Raw genomic sequence first — 19,505 nt, 5'->3', positions numbered from 1 at the left:
CATTTGCTTTGATACATTTTTTTTTTTTTTTTTTTTTTTTTTCTGAAATAATATAAACCACTGTTTGGTTATAAAAAAAGTTTATTATTAAATATTTAAATAAGGGTCCTTATTCTATTTAATATAAATCGTGAACTATGGAAGTCGAAACCTATACATGACAGAATAATAAATACATTAGACAACCATTTCATTTCAAATCTCTCCCTCAGGTTTTCACATTGTATACCCGCTATTCTTCGGAGCCCATACATCAACTGCATGATTATATAGTATTGAGTATGCCTAAAAATCATAATAGACGAGTCCGTTAATTCGTCATACGTTAGCTGGATCTATAATGAAATAATGGTTATCAGCAAATCTCATAATATATTTACCTAATAATTACTATAATATGTATGTTAAAACTTACTAAAGTCTCATCTTCGGGGATTGAACCGTCATGATGAGTATCACGCATCAACATAATCAATAATCGAAATTCTAAATTGAACTGCCGAGAAAAATTTCTCGCACGTTCAACCCAAGTCCTCATCCTCTCAGCAGACAATCCCACATGTAAAAATTCATTTTGGATCCGTCTCAAATAAATAACCATGTCAAGATTAATATCTCTAATGACATTTAGATCATTTATCTCACTAAATAAATTAAACATAAGAATATCAAAATAATAAAAAATTAAAATATGCTAACACTTACCCCTCGTTATGAGTATTATCTCCAACCGAAGAAGGGAAGTTGTCTACTTTTTGAATACGACACATATTTAGTTTTTAAACGTAAAAAAAAAAATCGAAATATATTGTCTAATGGATAAGAAACGACTAACGTTCAATGAAACCTTAGAAATAATGGACGCAATAATATTATGGTATGTGTACAATAATGTAGTGCATGCACGAAATTTTGGTGCATGTACGGTAATATGGTGCATGTACGATAATATTATGTATGTACGGTAATATGTTGCATGTACGGAAATATGTTGCATGTACGGTAATATGGTGCATGTACGGTAATATGGTGCATGTACGGTAATGACCGGACGATCTATGCGAGGTTGCTTTGGTAGGTGGACGAAGGGAGGGCGGGGTGAGCAAATATGCCGTGAACGTGAACGGGCGGCGGACGAGGTGTGGGGCGGTGGCATGACAATAGGACGTGCATAAGACGAGCATGACAATAGGACGTGCATAAGACGAGCATGACAATAGGACGAGCCAAAGACGAGCAAAGACGAGGACGAGTGTCCAGAACCCCCCTTTATATCCTACTATAATATTTAAATTTCTGCAATAAAAGAGAATATTAGTACAGTCATTACGAATAATGAGAATTCTAACAGAGATGATCGTATAATCAGAATGGATCTGTGTTTGATTCTTGAATTTAACTTGGGCATATATCTACACGAAAGAGTAACAGAGAAAGTTGAACAATTAGAAATCTGATTATGAATTTTAAATATTTGAATAATAATAGTTGTGACTTCTAGTGGTTCACATGTTAAAAATACTATATAAAAATACATAAAATCATTATAATCTGAGCTATACGAGAAAGATAAACTTACAACGGTAATTAACAATCAAAATAATAACACTTCATTCGACCATGGTTTTTGTCTTGCAAAACTTTTTTTATAATAGTTTTGAGTCGCGCATCAAAGATTGAATGGATGATAATCCACTAAAATAAACAATAGTAAAACAAAATGACAAATAAAATAAATGACAATAACATATTATATATTATATATAAGGAATTTGAGAATAAATTTAATAATGATCATAAAAAAGAATAATAAATAAAATATTCTCTAAGTAAATAACATAGAAATAATAAAGTGGTGAGGGATGATATTAGACATAAGATATTCATATTATATTAATCAATTAATTAAAAAAAAAAAAAAAAAAATGTATTAGGTATTTAATCACTTTATATTCACATAGAAATAAGAAAACATATGGGAATGATATATTTTAATGTAATTATATGGGATTATGGGAATTAATATTATATAAAAGGGTGAGTAACACTTAATATAAAAACTAACACTAACCAAATATACTAACATTTTAAAGGAAATATATATATATATATATATATATAGTAATACTAACCGCATATTTTAATGTAATAAATAAAATCGTAGACTTATAAATATATATTTTATTGTACTAATAAAAATACTATTGTAATCAAAAATGACAAACATGAAATGTAATAATATATAATTGTAAATGCTTCATGCATATATAATATTGAATGTAAAACATAAAATATGAAATTAATGAAAAATTGTATTGTAAACAAGTTGTTTGAACTTGTGAAAATATTATTGTAACATAACTATATTGTACACAGATTGATTGATTTCTGTCTTTAAAAACATAAATCAATTTTTTAGAGGGGAGGTGCTATGGACTAGCGTCCCGCATTGTCTAGTTCACGGTCAACTAGGTACCAGCCGAACCAAGATAGGGTAGGGTGCGACCAACTTTATAATTATAAGAGAGAAAGCATTTCGTGGAAATCATTAACGTTAGGGCAACACGAAATCATGCGGTTAGACGACCATAAAAGATCGTTGATAGGTGTGCACAGGATGTGGGGTTATGCATCAATACAAAAGTTACAAGAAACAATGTCATAATGTAATATTATAATGAGTAGTATGTTTTAGTAGGTTCTGGGTCCCCCGCAAATCCGGCGAATCCGGCTACCCCACCCGCCCTATGGTTCGAGCTATCGCGACCGTGCTCGGCCGTGCCCCCTCCCCTCTCATCCATGTCATGCACTGCCCATCACCCTCCCATCTATACTTATCACATACCCCCCCTCCCCGAAAAAAAAAAAATAATAATATATTTTGAATAATTTTAAAATAAGTAAATTAAATAATATACCTACCATCATTTAATACATATGATCTGAATATTACATAAGAATGAATAATATTCTTAACCTTAAGTTAAATAATTATACTGTGAGTGAAAGTGTACAACTTTTAATTACTATTTAATGATCTAGTAGTAAACAAAACTATTAACCCTATTTCATCATATCCTCCTCCATACCATGCCATGCATATACATGCTATCATGAAAGTGTCTAGTCTAACCATACCCTCCCATCCATGCCTTTCACTTACATACCCCTCCCCCTCCCATCCATTCATATCTATACTATGCTATCTATTATGAAGTCATCATATTATCAAGTTATCACTATCATATTATCAAGTTCCCACTATCATATTATGATATCCTATGATGGATATTTATATCTTTATTATCTATGTATTAAACACATCATATTATCATATAATACATAACATATTATCATTCACATACCATTTTATTATACAAAATAATCCCCCCTCTACAACCTACCCACCTATCTGATTGATCATACCTCACGATTGTGTTTGTATGTGAAGAAATAAAATTAAGTATTATTCACATAAAAATGTATGTTCTGATACGTAGTCCTAGTCCATACAAGTCAATGCCGCGCGCTGCTATTCCCCTTCATACCATGCCATGCATATACATGCTATCGCGAAAGTGTCTACCCATCCCCCCCCCCCATCCATGACTTTCGCTAAAAATATATACATTACATGATTCTTATAATTTAATTTAATATTATACTAGTATTTAAACAATGTATTATTATTAAAACAACCTACTTAGTTGTATTATAATACATTAATTATCAAATGTATATATTACACATCGATATATTGTTTAAATTATATAATATAAAATTAGAAAAATGTCCACATTGTTAGCAAATCGTTACAATATACATGAAACATTATAATATATTAAACCTAATTATTAGCTATTATTTTAATAATTTAAATGTATCCTAAAAGAATTGAAAATATTATATAGATTAATCTTTTAACATGATAAATTACTAGCTAATATCACACCAATTCATGGTTTAAAATGTTATCATAACCTAAATATATTAGAAGTTAATAATCTAATAATTTAGTAAAACATATTATGATATAATATAGTTGGTAGACAATAAATATCTTTATCAGGTTGATAATCATATTATATTAATCATACATAATCACTATATTATCTATATAAATTGTTCAAACTCGTCGGAATTTCGCGCACAGACTAAGCTGTTCCAATACGCTTGGCGAATCTTCAGCATCCGCTTCAGAATATAAATCATTATCAACATCAACTTTACCGTCAAATTTTGATCTTACCTGAATACCGAAAGTACCAACACATACTGTGGAGGGAGTCCCCACACGATCGTCTTCAAGATTATGTGCTTAACACGGTAACATATGGGGTAAATTGCGCGCCTTTCCTTGCGCTGCGTGTGTTACAATCAATAGCGTCCGATGACTGCGGTAATTACGAACTAGTACGTTATACTTTGGAACGTCAAACGTATGTCGATGACATTTGTGTGAACCGCAGACTCGGAAGATCAGGCGCTTGAACTTCAGTCGAATTTAATGTCAGTTTTAAGCACATCCGGGTTAGAATTAAAAAAGTGGGTGACAAACACAGCTTCGATTTTAAAGGTTGTCCCGGTCGAGTGCCGCGGGTCAGGTCCGTTACCATTTGATACGGCCGATGCATTCAGTGTTAAGATATTAGGAATCGAGTGGCACCACGAGTCGGACGAATTTTGTTGTGCGCTTCGATTAGACCCCGCACCTGTATACACCAAACGAGGTATATTATCATTAGTCGCGCGGATATTCGACCCGTTGGGACTTTTCGCGCCGGCAACGTTCTTGGCAAAATCAATTATGCAGCAGACATGGCACGAGAATTTGCCATGGGATGCTCCTTTACCGGTTGATATTCATTCGAAGTGGGCCGCCTTCGTCGCTGACCTACCGTCCTTACTCACTGTCCGAGTTCCACGGTACATACAATCACGTAATGGCGCGCGGTGTATGTTGTTAGGGTTCTGCGACGCGTCACAACGCGGTTACGCAGCTGTTGTCTACGCGCGGATCATGGACGCCCCGTCGGATAAATGTATATTTTTATTAGGTACAAAAACTAAATTAGCGCCATTAAAGGCATTGACAGTGCCACGTCTCGAGTTGAACGCGGCGGTATTGTTAGCCCGTTGGCTAGGACGGCTGAGCCAAGCTCTCTCATCGCAGTTGAACATAATTGGCATTCACGCGTGTTCCGACTCGACGATAGTATTATCGTGGTTGACGGTTCCCCACGATTTATTTAAGACCTATGTCTCGAACCGTGTGCACCAAATCCAAACTTTGTTGCCGAATTGTCAGTGGCATCACGTGCAATCCTCTCTTAATCCTGCTGATTGCGCGTCGCGGGGCGTCACGCCATCCGAGTTAGCACAATTTTCGTTATATTGGCACGGGCCGTCTGTAATCTATACTGATCATTCTGATTGGAAAACAAGCTTCCCCCCTCCGAGTGATCTTTCTGAGTTACCCGAAGTTCGACCAATTGTATGTGCCGTTCGTGCTGACGATGCGCCCGTCGTCGAATGGTTCAGCGTTTTTTCATGTTTTGATCGAATGGTCCGAGTGACGGCTCGCGTTATCCGCTTTATTTCATTATGCCGTAACGGTAATACAACGCCGCGTCCACCCGCGTTTCTAAATAAGTCAGAGCTTGACCACGCCACAATCTGCGACGCGAATTGTCCAATAATGTCCGTGTGTCGTCGAGACCGTTATCACGATTGTCCCCCTTTGTGGATGCGAACGCTGTAATCCGCGTCGGAGGCCGATCGAGACATTCTCCGCTGACGTACGAGTTTAAGCACCCGGTATTATTGGCAAAAAGGTCGCACTTTGCCCGGTTGTTATGTGAGAAATGGCATAAGTTGACAGGACATTCTGGTCCACGAGTAGTGGCGGCTCTCATTTCTCGCAAATATTGGGTCGTGTCGGTGCGATCAGTACTACATGAGGTATCGTCACGCTGCGTAGTATGTGTGCGATTGACCGCCAAACCGGTCCAGCCACTCATGGCAGACCTGCCCGCAGCGCGGGTACAACAGTGTCGTCCGTTTGCGCGAGTCGGTATCGACTATGCCGAGTCATTGATGATGCGTGAACTTCGTCTGCGCAAGTCCCGCACTTACAAAATTTACATTGCAGTTTTTGTATGTTTTGCAGTCAAAGCCGTACACCTTGAAGTCGTGTCAGATTTAACGACCGACGCATTCTTAGCTGCTTTTGACCGGTTCGTCGCCCGACGAGGTCTGCCAAGTGACATTTATTCTGACAACGGTACTAACTTCGTCGGTGCTGATGAAAAAATTACAGGCGTTAATTAACAGTCCGGAAGGACAACTGGCTATCGCGAACTCCCGGCCCGATTGTGTATGGCATTTTAACCCACCGAGCGCTCCCCACTTTGGCGGGTTATGGGAAGCCGCCGTACGGTCAACGAAACGGTTGCTCGTCCGCATAATTGGTATCCATGTTCTTACGTTCGAGGAATTTACTACAATCTTGTCCCGCATCGAAGCCATACTGAACTCACGCCCTTTAACGCCCGCTTCGAATGATCCTCATGATTTAGAATGCCTAACCCCAGGCCATTTCTTGATAGGCCAACCGTTGTTGACAGTTCCCCCTAGATCAACTCCCGAATCCTTGTGTAATGTTCGCGACAGATGGAAGCTAGTCGATCAATGCCATCAAGCTTTCTGGAAACGTTGGTCGAATGAGTATTTGACCACCCTCCAAGAAAGATCGAAGTGGTCTGGTAGCGTCCCTAATCTGAAGGTCAATGATATGGTGGTGGTAGTGGACAGTCAAAGTCCCCCGTTGGGTTGGCGACTCGGCCGTATAACGGAAGTGATGCCGGGGGCCGACAGCAAAGTTCGTGTGGCGCGGGTCCTGACCAGCACTGGTCATATCACCCGCCCCGCAGTCAAGTTAGTTTTATTACCCGTCGATCAGCCGGTCAATTAAAATGCATCAATCATAATATTTTACCATGTAATTATTTATTTGTTCTTTTGTTGGCACTATCCTATGTACCTACTGGATGCCTTGGCGGGTGCCCAAAAACGGAATGCGCCTTTATTTTATTTGTTACTAATGTATTATTTGTATTTTTTTTTGTTTGTTTGTATAATTATTTGAATACTGTTTGTATATGCGCTTAACCACAACAACACGTATCTAGATTGTTTAGACAAAAATATTGTAAACACTGCCTTTGTCGTTCCGTCTTCGGAGTGGTCTGACCAAACGTCGTTCCGGATTGTATCCACACACCCAACATTATTGTCACGTCGGCTATGTGAGGCTGAGCCTCCCAAGGGGTAGGATGTTCAAACTCGTCGGAATTTCGCGCACAGCCTAAGATGTTCCAATACGCTTGGCGAATCTTCAGCATCCGATTCACCTTCAGAATATAAATCATCATCAACATCAACTTTTCGTCCTTCACTCACTTCATCATCCAAATCAGTACCTCTAATCATTTTTTCTATCTCCGCAGATCTCTCATCAAGACTAGCAGCAATACTCTCCTTCTTCCGAGGTGATTTATTCGTCTGAGGAGTGACTGAAGGAGTGCCGGATGACTTCCCTTTCAAAGGGGTTGAAAGCCGAACACTATCCCTTTCCTCTTTCCTCTGACGCCTCTTCTCATACCTTGCGTCAATCTCATCCCTACTCAAAACAGTTATAAAATCAGGCATATTCTCTACGCTCTCAACCAGCGCATCCTGTCTTGGACCAATTTCTTTCGTTGCACGATAAACCGTTGCGTCGACACCGCCAAATAGATTCGCCTTTGCCATTACACCTTTCACAATTTCAAATGACACTCCCTTTGCTCTTTTTGTATTAAAGACTTTGATGCCATCATCACATAACCTTAGTATACATCTCTTTCCATAACGTAAACCGTAATAGCTGGAAACTCTTTTATTATCAAATCAATATCATCTCTTCTTTCTACTCGGGTCTCAAGTTTAAAATTTATCTCTTCAATTTTGTCGTTTATCATTTTAATTGCATAAATCCCCTGGAACAAGGAGCTCGAGGAATTGTCGCAAACATAGAACAAACTGATCGATACACGTGACGCCATTGCGAAAGTTGGCCCTCTTTTTTATGCTGTGATCAGCTTAATACAATTAAAGCACATGTTAGAATATGCAAATACCAACAGGCATTACCGACCGCTGCATATCACATCGTCGTTGTGACTAGTACGACCATACGGTAGTGTGTTTTGTATTATTTTTCCGCCGTGATCGTCGTTCGACACACAGAAGTTGTCCCACGTGCAGTGTTTTATGTGATCGGCTTCGTGCACGTGTTTTTAGTGCGCCGCAAAACCATATCGTCTATTATGCGTCTTGTTGTGTCGATTGTACTCGTGCCTTTATCTTCGCGAGTTACTGGTCCAGACGGCGGCCGCATATAATTTTCAAGGTGTACCCGGAATCCAGCACGTGGTTTATAAAGAGATTGCTGCCGTGTTACGCGAGACGAAGCCACGAATGAATTCGGAACATCGGCAATGATCAGTGTATTTGCTTAATCAAATTGTATGCTAGATACGGGGTTATATTATATTGTTCTTTATTTGTACATTTGTTGTTTTATTTTATACTTATATTATTATAATGTGTGTATCATTTTAGTGGGGCGCCCTAAACAATTTGTTCTGTTATAATAATTAATAATTATTATCAATTTTATTATTCACTATATTATACATCGTTTGGGTGCTTGGCCACCAATTAAATAATACTTGTAGTTGCTTATACTTATACGGAACATAAACCGTTTGAAATTTGGTAACCGTTCGTCCTATCATCGATGCGAGTTCCGACTAACAATCTCGATTTATCGGAGTTTTCGAGTGGACTGTCGTTGTACTGGTCCCGCGTTGACGGTGTCGGATTGGACCTCGTCGTCGGCATCTTCGTCGGACAAGGACTCGTTGGTGTCTCCGTCCTCGGGTGGTTCCCAATTGTCGTCTTCGCGGAGAATCCGCCAGGATTTGAGTTGCGACACATGAGCGGTAGTCGCGAACGTCTCGTGTCCGTCACTGCTCAGTTCCGCGACGCGGTATGTATCACTCGGGAGAACCTTCATCACCTGTAGTGGCTTTTCGCGGTACTTGGCCTGTAACTTTGTAGGCTAGCCCGCTGTGGGTTATTTCAACATGACAACAACTTCGCCGACTTCATATCGCACGCCTTCGTAGTGTTTCCGATCGTACTGCTCTTTCATCTTGGCTTGCCCGCGAAAAATGTTTTCACGTATTTCTGCATGCACTTCCGCTGGCGGCACACTTTCGTTACGGGTGCGGCTCAGCATGGACAACGTGCTAGACCGGTATCGGGGCAGATAGCCGTGAAGGGCCTCGTATGGAGTTTTGGTTGTCGTCTTGTTGACAGCGGTGTTCAACATGCGCTCGACATCTTTGACATGCGTGTCCCATCGTCGTTGGTCCACGGTTGACATGCTAAGTAACGGCAAAAGCGTACGATTTACCCGTTCCACCTGACCGTTCGCCTGTGGATGTCTGGTGGAATTGAGAGTATGGCTGATCTCTCGGTCGCGGCAAAACTCCTGGAACGTCCGCGACGTAAAACATGTACCCCTATCCGATATAATCCTACCCGGAATACCTCGTTCGTCGCAAAACCTTTTTAGTATTCGTATGACGCCGGCCGCGTCAGTGGTTCGGCACGGGTACAGATGAACGTACTTCGTAAGATTGTCGGTCAACACCAACAAATACTTATTGTTGGAGGTAGCGGTTTCGAACGGCCCCAGGTGATCGACGTGAACGATTTGGAAAGGTCGTTTTGCCGGCGGTATCGGGTTCAACAGTCCGGGCCTCTTCCCGGCCGGACGCTTGTGCGTGAGACAATCAATACACATACTTATGTGCTGACGGACGTATCGACGTAGGCACGAAAACCAATAGTCTGCGGTAATCCGCGCGACGGTCCTGTCGGTCGAAAAGTGACCTCCGTGGTCATGGGCCTCGATAACTATGCGCTTCCTCATCGTTTTCGGTATGACGAGTAGCGACCGTCCTTTGTAACGACGATATAAAATACTTGAAGACTGTCTTTGATTTCGTTTTGTTCCGACTTGGTGAGTTTCCCGTCGCACTCGAGGAGCCTGATTAGTTCACGGGAGTTTTCGTCGACCTGTTGCATGAAACAAACACGTTCCTCCTTCGTGAGAGCGACGCACACCTCAAGTCGTTCGGTCACCTCCGCATCGACGGACGTCGGATCCTTTTCGTCGTCGATTGCTCGGCTAAGAGCGTCGACGTGGGCCATATGTGAACCTGGACGATACTTGATTTCGAAGTCGAACTCATGCAGCACCTCGAACCAGCGTGCTATCTGAGGCTTGTTAGTTTTGTGGATACTCAGATACACCAAAGCTTGACAATCGGTGAAGACAACAAACCGTATGCCTAGCAGGAACTGGCGCAGACGGTTGAGGGTCCAAATTATGGCGTAAAGTTGGAACCGGGACGAATGGTATTTGGATTCCGCGGACGTCGTTTTCTTGCTTACCGCGTACACCATATGTAGCGAGGTAGTCGAGGAGCCTTGTAGCAAGACGCCGGACAGAGCGTAGCTGCTCGCGTCCGTGTGCACTTGTGTAACAGCGGCACTAGGATCGTACATTTTGAACACGGGCTCGTTACATAAGGCTTCGCGTAGCGCGACGAAAGCATCTTCTTGCTCCGGTGACCAGCCGAACGGCGTGTCTTTATTGGTTAAACGTGTGAGCGGTGCCGCAATTAACGCGTGTTTTACTATGAACCGCCTGAAGTAACCGGCCAGGCCCAAAAATCGTCGCACCTCGTGTCCGTCGTTCGGACGCGGAAACCTCGCAATCGCGTGCACTTTGCGACCAGGTTTGACGGTTCCTTCCGAAATGCGGAATCCCAAATAGTCCAGCTCGCGGGCACCGAAAGTGCACTTAGATGGTTTCAGCGTCAGATTAGCGGCGCGTAGAGCGCTCAACACCCGACGCAGGTCGTACATCATGCGCTCCCAGTTTTCTGACGGTAGTATGATGTCGTCTAGGTACGTGCTGACTACTCCTTCGTCTTTAAGTTCCTTGAACACGACACACATCAATTTTTGGAACGTCCCCGGCGCCCCCTTCAGACCGAAAGGCATTCGTTCGAATTTTGCAGTCACCTCCTCGGTGACGAACGCGGTCTTTTGCTTAGCTGCGGGAGTCAGTGGTATCTGCAAAAACCCGTTCGACAAATCTAGGGTGGTGAAGATCACGCCACGTGACAAAGCCGCGAGCTGCGAGTCTACATCGGGCATAGGGTACGGCTGTGTTTCGGTCTGCTGATTGAGACTCTGTAGTCTACACATAAACGCTTTTCGCCCGACGACTTGTTCACAAGCAACACCGGACTAGCGTACGAAGAAGTTGAGTCACTGATAATTCCTGCTTCCTTCCAGTCGCGTAGCGTGTCCGCGATTATACGGCGATCGGTGGGCGACGTGCGGTATGGTTTTAGGCTAAACGGCGCACTACCCGGTGCCTCGGCGATGTCCATTGAAATAACGTTTATGCAGCCGAGCTCCATGATGTTCTTTGCAAAGACATCTCGGTGTTCGTTCAACATCGTCACGAGCGATTCGCGTTGAGTCTCGGTAACGTCGGCGTCGATCACGACGTCGTCAGCCGTAATAGGTTCTTTCGCCGGACGGACCGGTTCGGTTTCGGCGACGTAAAATATGTCTTCGGTGTGAGTCTCGGCGAGCGCATCGGCCGATACACAGCTGTTCGTTTCGAACACTATCTCACCGCCCTGCTTGAAATAATTCACGTGTGGTAAGTTGAGCCACGTCCGACCGACCAACACGTCGACCGGTAACGAGTGGTCCAATACCACTTTCAGCGGGTGGTCGGCGGCAAGTACGTCGTCGATGGTAACATCGGCGTCACCCTCACCAATCGTCATGGTGCTGGGTTCGTCAGCGTTTCCCACGGTGTAGAGCGGGCAAACGGTATCTCGTACGATTAGGCCACATGCCCGGGCAATCGACGATCGTATTAACACGGCGGAACTCCCGGTATCGATCAGCCCATTCACGGCTCGGCCGTTCACGTCAACGGTTTTAATGAACGGATTTTTCGGTTTCGCACCCACGGTAGTTGCATCGGCGTGATACGCTTGATCGGCGGTCGACGCGGTATCGGGGCGGTCGGACAACGTCCACGAGTGTGCTGATCTGAATAGCAATTGGAGCACTTAATCGGTCTTCGAGGTCTCGGGCAATCCTTCGAGATGTGCCCCGCGCCCCGGAAGTTATAACAATGCACTGTCGGTCGGTCTTTCGTCGCGTTCGACGTCGATACGGCACTTGACATATACGGCTTAGCGGTTGCGTCGGTCGCGGCTTTGGGTGGTGCGATGGTTGCGGCGGGGCTCGTTTTCGCTCTTGTCGGTTCATCTGCGGACTTCTGTCTAACCAAACGAGACTTGATAGTCGATGGATTTAAAGACTCAAATTTTCCCTTACGTCTCGCGCGCAACCGTTCGAAATCTTGGATATCCGTCAGCAGTTCGTCGCGGGTGCTGTGTTGACGGCTATACACCCAATCGGTTAGCGACTGGGACCTCAACCCTTCGAGGACGTACTCGCGCGCGTCGAAGAAAGACAAATCGAGCGAACGGCACAGCCCGAGTTTAGCATAAAAATAGTCGATCGTCAGCTCGTTCGGATCTTGTACGCGCGACTCGAGCTGTCGCCACAGATCGGCTTTGCGCAATATGCGCACGACAGTTCGTCTAAAGCTTTGGACAAAGGTGGTCCAATCCGGAAACTCTTCAAGTAAGAACCAGCTTCGCGCGGCTTGAGTGACGTGCGTACGGACGTAAAGCAAACGGTGTTGCAGTGGCCACTGACTAGCTTGGGCCAACGCGTCCACCGAACTTATCCAGTCTTCCGCCTGGCTGTTGGATTCGTGACCCGTGAACGACCAAATCGATGTCCCGATGTCAGGGAATATACGGTTGTAACGAGCTGTGACTTTATCTATATTTACTTATGAGTCCCTGGTAGTAATATCATAATAATAATGCTGGAGAACAGCGGCGTAGTGCTAATAATAGTAATAATACATATGACACTATATATCTCACTACTCATATAAATATTCTTTTAAGTAGGTCACGCAGGAATTGTGTGTTTTATGGAGATCGAGTTACAATGTTTTATATAAGGAACATCCGGTTAAGTGTCGCGTGTAACCACAAGCCACAGTCACACGCACCATATATGACCATGGGAGTTACGTAACATAGATATGACCACTGGAGTAGGGACTAGGGATTTCTCTACAAGAGGAGCTCGTAGACCGTACGATAGTCAGACGAACTTACCAACAACTAGCGACTGGAAGCTGAACACACTAGAAGTCACATCTCGTTATTACCATTAAATAAATTAATTGAACTTAGTCATTTTTTCAATATTATTAATTATTGGACTTGTAATAAATAAAATATTATTCAAAAAACATCAAGTGTTGATTATTCCATTCAACTTCTTGACAATCCTAGAAGGGCTCGTTACAATTTGGCGCTGTGGACAGTGTTGTTTCAAGAGGAAAAAAGAAGAATACTTAGAATATTTTTGAAATTATTTTCGAAAATTTTTCTTCTTTCTACTTCTAACGGAGGTAATTCATATCCGATCACCGTGAGAAGACAGGCCATCTTCCCACGACTCCGTGAAAACGAAAACCCAGCAGTAGCAGTCAAGGAAAATCAAGGAATAAGGATGGCATCATCATCATCATCCGTCAATTCAGCCGCTTTGGTGTGAGTATTAGAATAAAGTTGTGAAAATTAGTTTGTTCGTCTCCTGTGGTATTATTGACCATAGTATAGTTTTAATTAAGGAATAAGATTGGGGAATAAATAATAATATTAGTTAAAAAATATAATAACAGAAAAACAATTATAATAATAATTTATTAAATTAAAAATTTTTTTTTTTAACGTTTTATTGAAAATAAATAAAATTCTAAATTACGCAAATTTAATTTAAATTTCTACGCTAAATTTTTAAAATACTTTTAAGTATACTTGTACGGGCCGGGAACTACACAATAATAGGCCGTGACGCCCGGTCACCAAATACTTCGCGCGGCGCACTCACACACTGACCGACCGTGTGTATGTGTGTATATGTGTGTGGCAACTCAAAGGAAGTGGACGGGGTCGCCGAGCAAGACCAGAGAGTGCTAGTGTGTGGTGGGCGTGTAGGTGTGTATATTTAAAATTAAAATAAAAGGTAACACGGTTTTTGGTAACTAAGTTGCTGTAATATACAAATAATTTAAAATCCACAATATAACATAAAAATCACAGCAACAGCAAGGTATATAAAAAGTATAATAATGTGTATGTGGCACTCCTGGCCCAACAGATAAAATATATATACGGCCCTCCTGGCCCAACAGGTAAAAATGATATGGGGTGCTGCTATTTAAGCTGTAGCTCGTATAAAGACAATAAATATAAATATAATAATATGTATAAGGGCTCGACCCTTATGCTCAAACTGACAAGTATAACAATGTACAATATATACCTACGTGGCCTTCTGGCACGACAATAATAATAACAGTAATATAATATAGATAGCTATTAGAGCAGTAATAACAAATAATATATGGATATAAAATAATAACAGTTTAGTATAAAATAGACTCACAGTTTATCGTCGCACTGCTGGCCAGCTGCTACCAAGATCTATATAATTAATAATAATACACGACACACTATGTCTACACCCTAATTAAAAAACAATATAATATAATTTGATGAACGAAATACAATAAACGACAAATTTACTAATTTAATAAATATAATTTTACAGTAATGGCGATTCGCACCAGCGGTATTAATAAGGTGGCGATTAGCGCACACACTTAGAAAAATACAATGTAAATTTAATAATATTATAATAAATGTGGCGATTCGCACCAAGCGGTATACAATAAGGTGGCGATTCGCGCCCGTACAAAAAATAATAAAAAGGTGGCGATTAGCGCACTCACAATTTTACACTTTTTTGACTATTCGAGCCTTAAAAAGTGTACTTAAAATTTTAATTTCAAAGGCGATTTGCGCACATAAGTTATTCCGAACACACCACTTATCGGACTGGTTGACTGGGTGACGTACGGACCGTACGGTACGTAGACTAAATGTCACGGCGGCTGTGTTAAATAATAATCGCCAGCCGATTCGGCTGCGTGCGATAGCGCTTTAATCTGCATATTACATAATAATTCACAATATACATTTAATATAAAAATATACAATACAAAAATAAAAATATAATTATATGCGTTTGTGCGTGTGTGTGTGTCGGTCGGCGGCGAGATATTCACGTACGCCCCACATAGGTACCAAACTATATTATATTGGCGTCGACAATACTTTTAATACTTTAAATAATTTAAATATTTTAATAATTTAATTTAATTTAACATAATATAAAGAATTAAATAAATAATAAAATAATAAAGAAAAGTCAAATTAAAATAAATATAGTAATTAAATTAAATTAAATATTTAAAACAAGTTTAAATATAACGAAATAATTAATGAAATAATTTTAAAACTAATAAAATATAGTTCAACAAATTGTAAAATTTATAAATATAAGAAATTATAAAGAATATAAAGAATAATATAAATAATTTTAATTCGTTTGCGTATTTATTTTTATTTTTAAAAAAAAAATAATAATAAAATTTTTATAGTGTACACTGTACACTAAAACATAAAATAAAAATAAAAATAATTTTTATTTATTTCCCTAGTTAACAATTGTTGTAACATCGAATTGAGAATTTATAATTGAGAGAATTTTATAATAAAGAATATTGTGAAATTGAGAATTATTGTAAAGAATTTATATTTTTTAAAGGCAGAGAAGTCCTTATATTTTATTTTGAGTAAAAGAGAATTATTATTGAGAATTTATTGAGAATTAATTAATTATTGTTTTAAAGGCCGTGAAGTAAGTCCTTATATTTTGTGAATTTATTTGAAGACAGTTGAAGTCTGTATTTTTGATTTTTATAGGCCGAGTAGTAAGTCCTAATATTTTGTGAATTTATTTATTGAAGTTATATAGGCCGTGAAGTAAGTCCTGATATTTGAGAATTTTTTTTAGACAATTGAAGTCTGTGTTTGAATTTATTATTGTAGGCTGTGAAGTAAGTCCTGTTATTTTGTGATTTTTTTTTGAAGATAAATGAAGTATATTGTGAATTGTTTAATTGGAATTAATTTTATAAGGCCGGAATAAGTCCTTTTTGTAGAAATTTTGTGTATTATTGAGATTTAAATGAATTAAAGAGAATAATAATAATAAGGCCGTAATAAGTCCTTAAGTAAAAAAATTTATAATTGTGAGAGATAATAAAAAAATTTTATATATAAAATAAATAATAACGAATATTGTTATGTGTAGGAATTTATGAGTTTAATAATTTTGAGTTGAATAAAAAGTTATATATAATTAAATATTATTTAATATAATTAGTAAAAATAAATAAATAGGAAATAGAATTAATAATTAATTTGAAGCGAATAAATAATAAATTATAATTGATAGTAAGTTGAAAAATTTGAGTAATTAAATTATTTACGTATTAGAAGTATTAATTTAATATGATAAGACAGATTAATGAATAAAGAAAATAATACATTAGAAGTTAAGGAAACAGATAGTAAAAATTTATTAACGGAAGAATTACAGGAAATTAAGGAACTTGTAAAAACTGAACCCACTAACGTTACAATTGATAATAAAAACGTAGTAGATATTAAAGATAATAAAAATAACGATAAAGTAAAAATAGTTGAAAGTGAAATATTAATTGATTTAAGTACAGAAGAAGGTTATCAATATTCAGTAGATTTAGATAGGGAAAAATATTTGAAGTCATTAAGGGAAAAGATTTATTAAATACAAGTATAAGACCAATTTTAGTTAACGAGATAGAATTACGACAAATAGGAACACGTACCAAGAAAGGGTTAATACATACTCAATTAGAACGAACTAGAACGCCAAAGAGGTAATCTAAATGAAGATCATCATTATTTAATATATAGAATAATAGGGTTATTATTGTTTTCATTAATTCTTATATTGATGTTGTATGTATTGTATCGGTGTAATATGAGTATAAATAAGGCTTATACTAGAGGAATAAGGAAATCGGTAAAACCACATGAAAAATTTAGTTATGAGGTACAAGAGTTAAAGGGTAATAGTACATTTTATGATAACAATGTCAGGAAGCCAACTACTAGACAACTTAATTTACATGCCCACGATTTACAAGGACCTATAGTGCAAAGTAAATCGTGTGGAGAAGGTGAAGTAAAAATTGAAAAAGAAACATCAGTAGAACAAATAACTGATACTCCTGATAGGTTATCTATTACTAATAGTTTTCCACCAATATTAACTAAATAAAAAAATGAATTACAACAATTTGTTAATACTAGAATTAAGATTAGAATTGATTGTTTAATGATATATATGTATAAATTTGTAGAAAGAATACACATAAGTTCGTAATAATGGATTTCGAGTTTTCCATGATACATCGAACAAGTATGGTTTTAATATCAGGTGCAATTTCAAACAGTTTAGACCGATATAAGATAAGGAAGCTTGAAGGTAGACCATTGTATTTACCAGTGAATGAAGAGGTTAAACCAATGAAAAATTCGGAAATACAAGTAGCACAAAAGGAGATCCGTAGGATTTTTAAGTGTAAAACTGAACTAAGGGATGCTTGCTTGGACCAATTGAATAAAAGTCTGAGAGCAGATGTAAACAGTCTAAATGCAGATTATATAAAAAATTATATTTTAAGGGATAATAAAATAAATATATTAGTTGTGTGGAACGGTAGTTCAGATAAGGTTATTTTAAAGAAATTAGGTATCATCGAATTTCCTATGATAAATTTAACGTGTTATGATAAATATTTTAATCAACAATTTGTAATACAGATAGTGAAATCAGATACTAAGCAGATATTATTCGAGGTGGAAGTAGGAACTTTCGATAAGAAGGGAAGATTACTAAACCTAGAAGAAACTCATGGATTAATATGTTCAAAGAACCATAAATTAACTTATGCTCATGACCCTCGTACAGACGTAATCTTAACTAAATGTATATTTGATTTCATGGTTAGAAAATATAAATATGAAAACCTCATAAGTCATTTTTTGTAAAAAAATAATAGTATAAAAATAATAATAGTATAAATAAATAAGAATAAACAGATAACATTTAAATAAAATAGTAGGAATCAGTAAATAAATCATAATGGATAGGAACAATCAATTACTGCAAGAAATAAATATAAATTTAGCTATACAAACACACATTAATCCAAACCAAGGAGAATGGTATAATTTTACAACTTGTTTTGATTATCATATAATAACTGCAAATGAATCTATATTAGTACCGTATGAAGATAAAGAAATTTTGGAAATAATAAATTCTATAAAACGATTTTTAGTAGATATGATGATAAATAGAAATTTAAATAATCCTATATGTATGGAATTAGCCAGATTTATAGAAAGGGTGCCAAACGCCACTGATATGTTATTCTATGAAAGATAAAATAATAATCATTTTAGACAAATAATTATGAATGGTCAATAATATTAAGAGAAAAAAGGTTTTATATTAAAAAGGTTTTAATATTTTCGTGATTTTTACATATGTTGTCAAAATTCAATCTTTGAATGCTTGTAAAAAAAAAATTGTGGCTACGCATTTCTTTTATTTTTCAATTTTTATTGTAAAAATATATTATGAGCCTTGTATTAAATTTTCAAATCTTAGATATAAAAAGAAAATTTTTTATGAATTTCTAGCTTAAAATAATTTCTGTATTTTCGTGATTTTTACATAATATGTTGTCAAAACTCAAACTTTGAATGCTTAAAAAAAAAATTGTGACTATGTATTCCTTTTATTTTGCAACTGCTATTGTAAAAATATGTTAGGAGCCTTGTATTAAATTTTCAAATCTTAGAATTAAAAAGGAAAACTTTTATGAATTTCTATCTAAGATAATTTGAATATTACCGTAATTTTTACGTATTTAGTCAAAATTTGAACTTTAATTGCTTATAAAAAAAAATTGTGACTATATATTTATTTTATTTTTCAATTGCTATTGTAAAAATTTATAATGAGCCTTGAATTAAATTTTCAAATCTTAGATATAAAAGGAAAATTTTTTATGAATTTCTAGCATAAAATAATTTACGAATTTTCGTGATTTTTACATAATATGTTGTAAAAATTCAAACTTTGAATGCTTATAAAAAAAAATTGTGACTATGTATTTGTTTTATTTTTCAACTTCTATTGTAAAAATATGTTAGGAGCCTTGTATTAAATTTTCA

The 19,505-nt window shown here is 37.7% G+C and overlaps 2 protein-coding genes across 2 annotated transcripts in view; both read left to right on the top strand.

Moving 5' to 3' along the window:
• LOC107170766 (uncharacterized) overlaps positions 1-19,505 on the top strand; it is a 164,172-nt gene that overhangs the window by 110,854 nt on the left and 33,813 nt on the right. The gene's annotated exons all lie outside the window — the stretch shown is intronic.
• LOC149058146 (uncharacterized) lies at positions 17,125-18,672 on the top strand. The gene has a single exon (XM_089218722.1). The coding sequence runs from the start codon at positions 17,646-17,648 to the stop codon at positions 18,309-18,311; it is 666 nt and encodes a 221-aa protein (XP_089074848.1). The 5' UTR covers positions 17,125-17,645; the 3' UTR covers positions 18,312-18,672.

The sequence above is a fragment of the Diuraphis noxia genome, unplaced genomic scaffold (assembly GCF_037042655.1).
Source record: "Diuraphis noxia isolate RWA-SAM2 unplaced genomic scaffold, SU_Dnox_SAM2 contig0002, whole genome shotgun sequence".
NCBI classification, from domain to species: Eukaryota; Metazoa; Arthropoda; class Insecta; order Hemiptera; family Aphididae; genus Diuraphis; species Diuraphis noxia.
The sequence above is the reverse complement of the archived record's forward strand: the minus strand, read 5'-3'. Positions and strand labels throughout refer to the sequence as shown.

Excerpts from the sequence above, each read along its gene's own strand:
- LOC149058146 (XM_089218722.1), top strand. The coding sequence starts at position 17,646 with ATGGATTTCGAGTTTTCCATGATACATCGAACAAGTATGGTTTTAATA.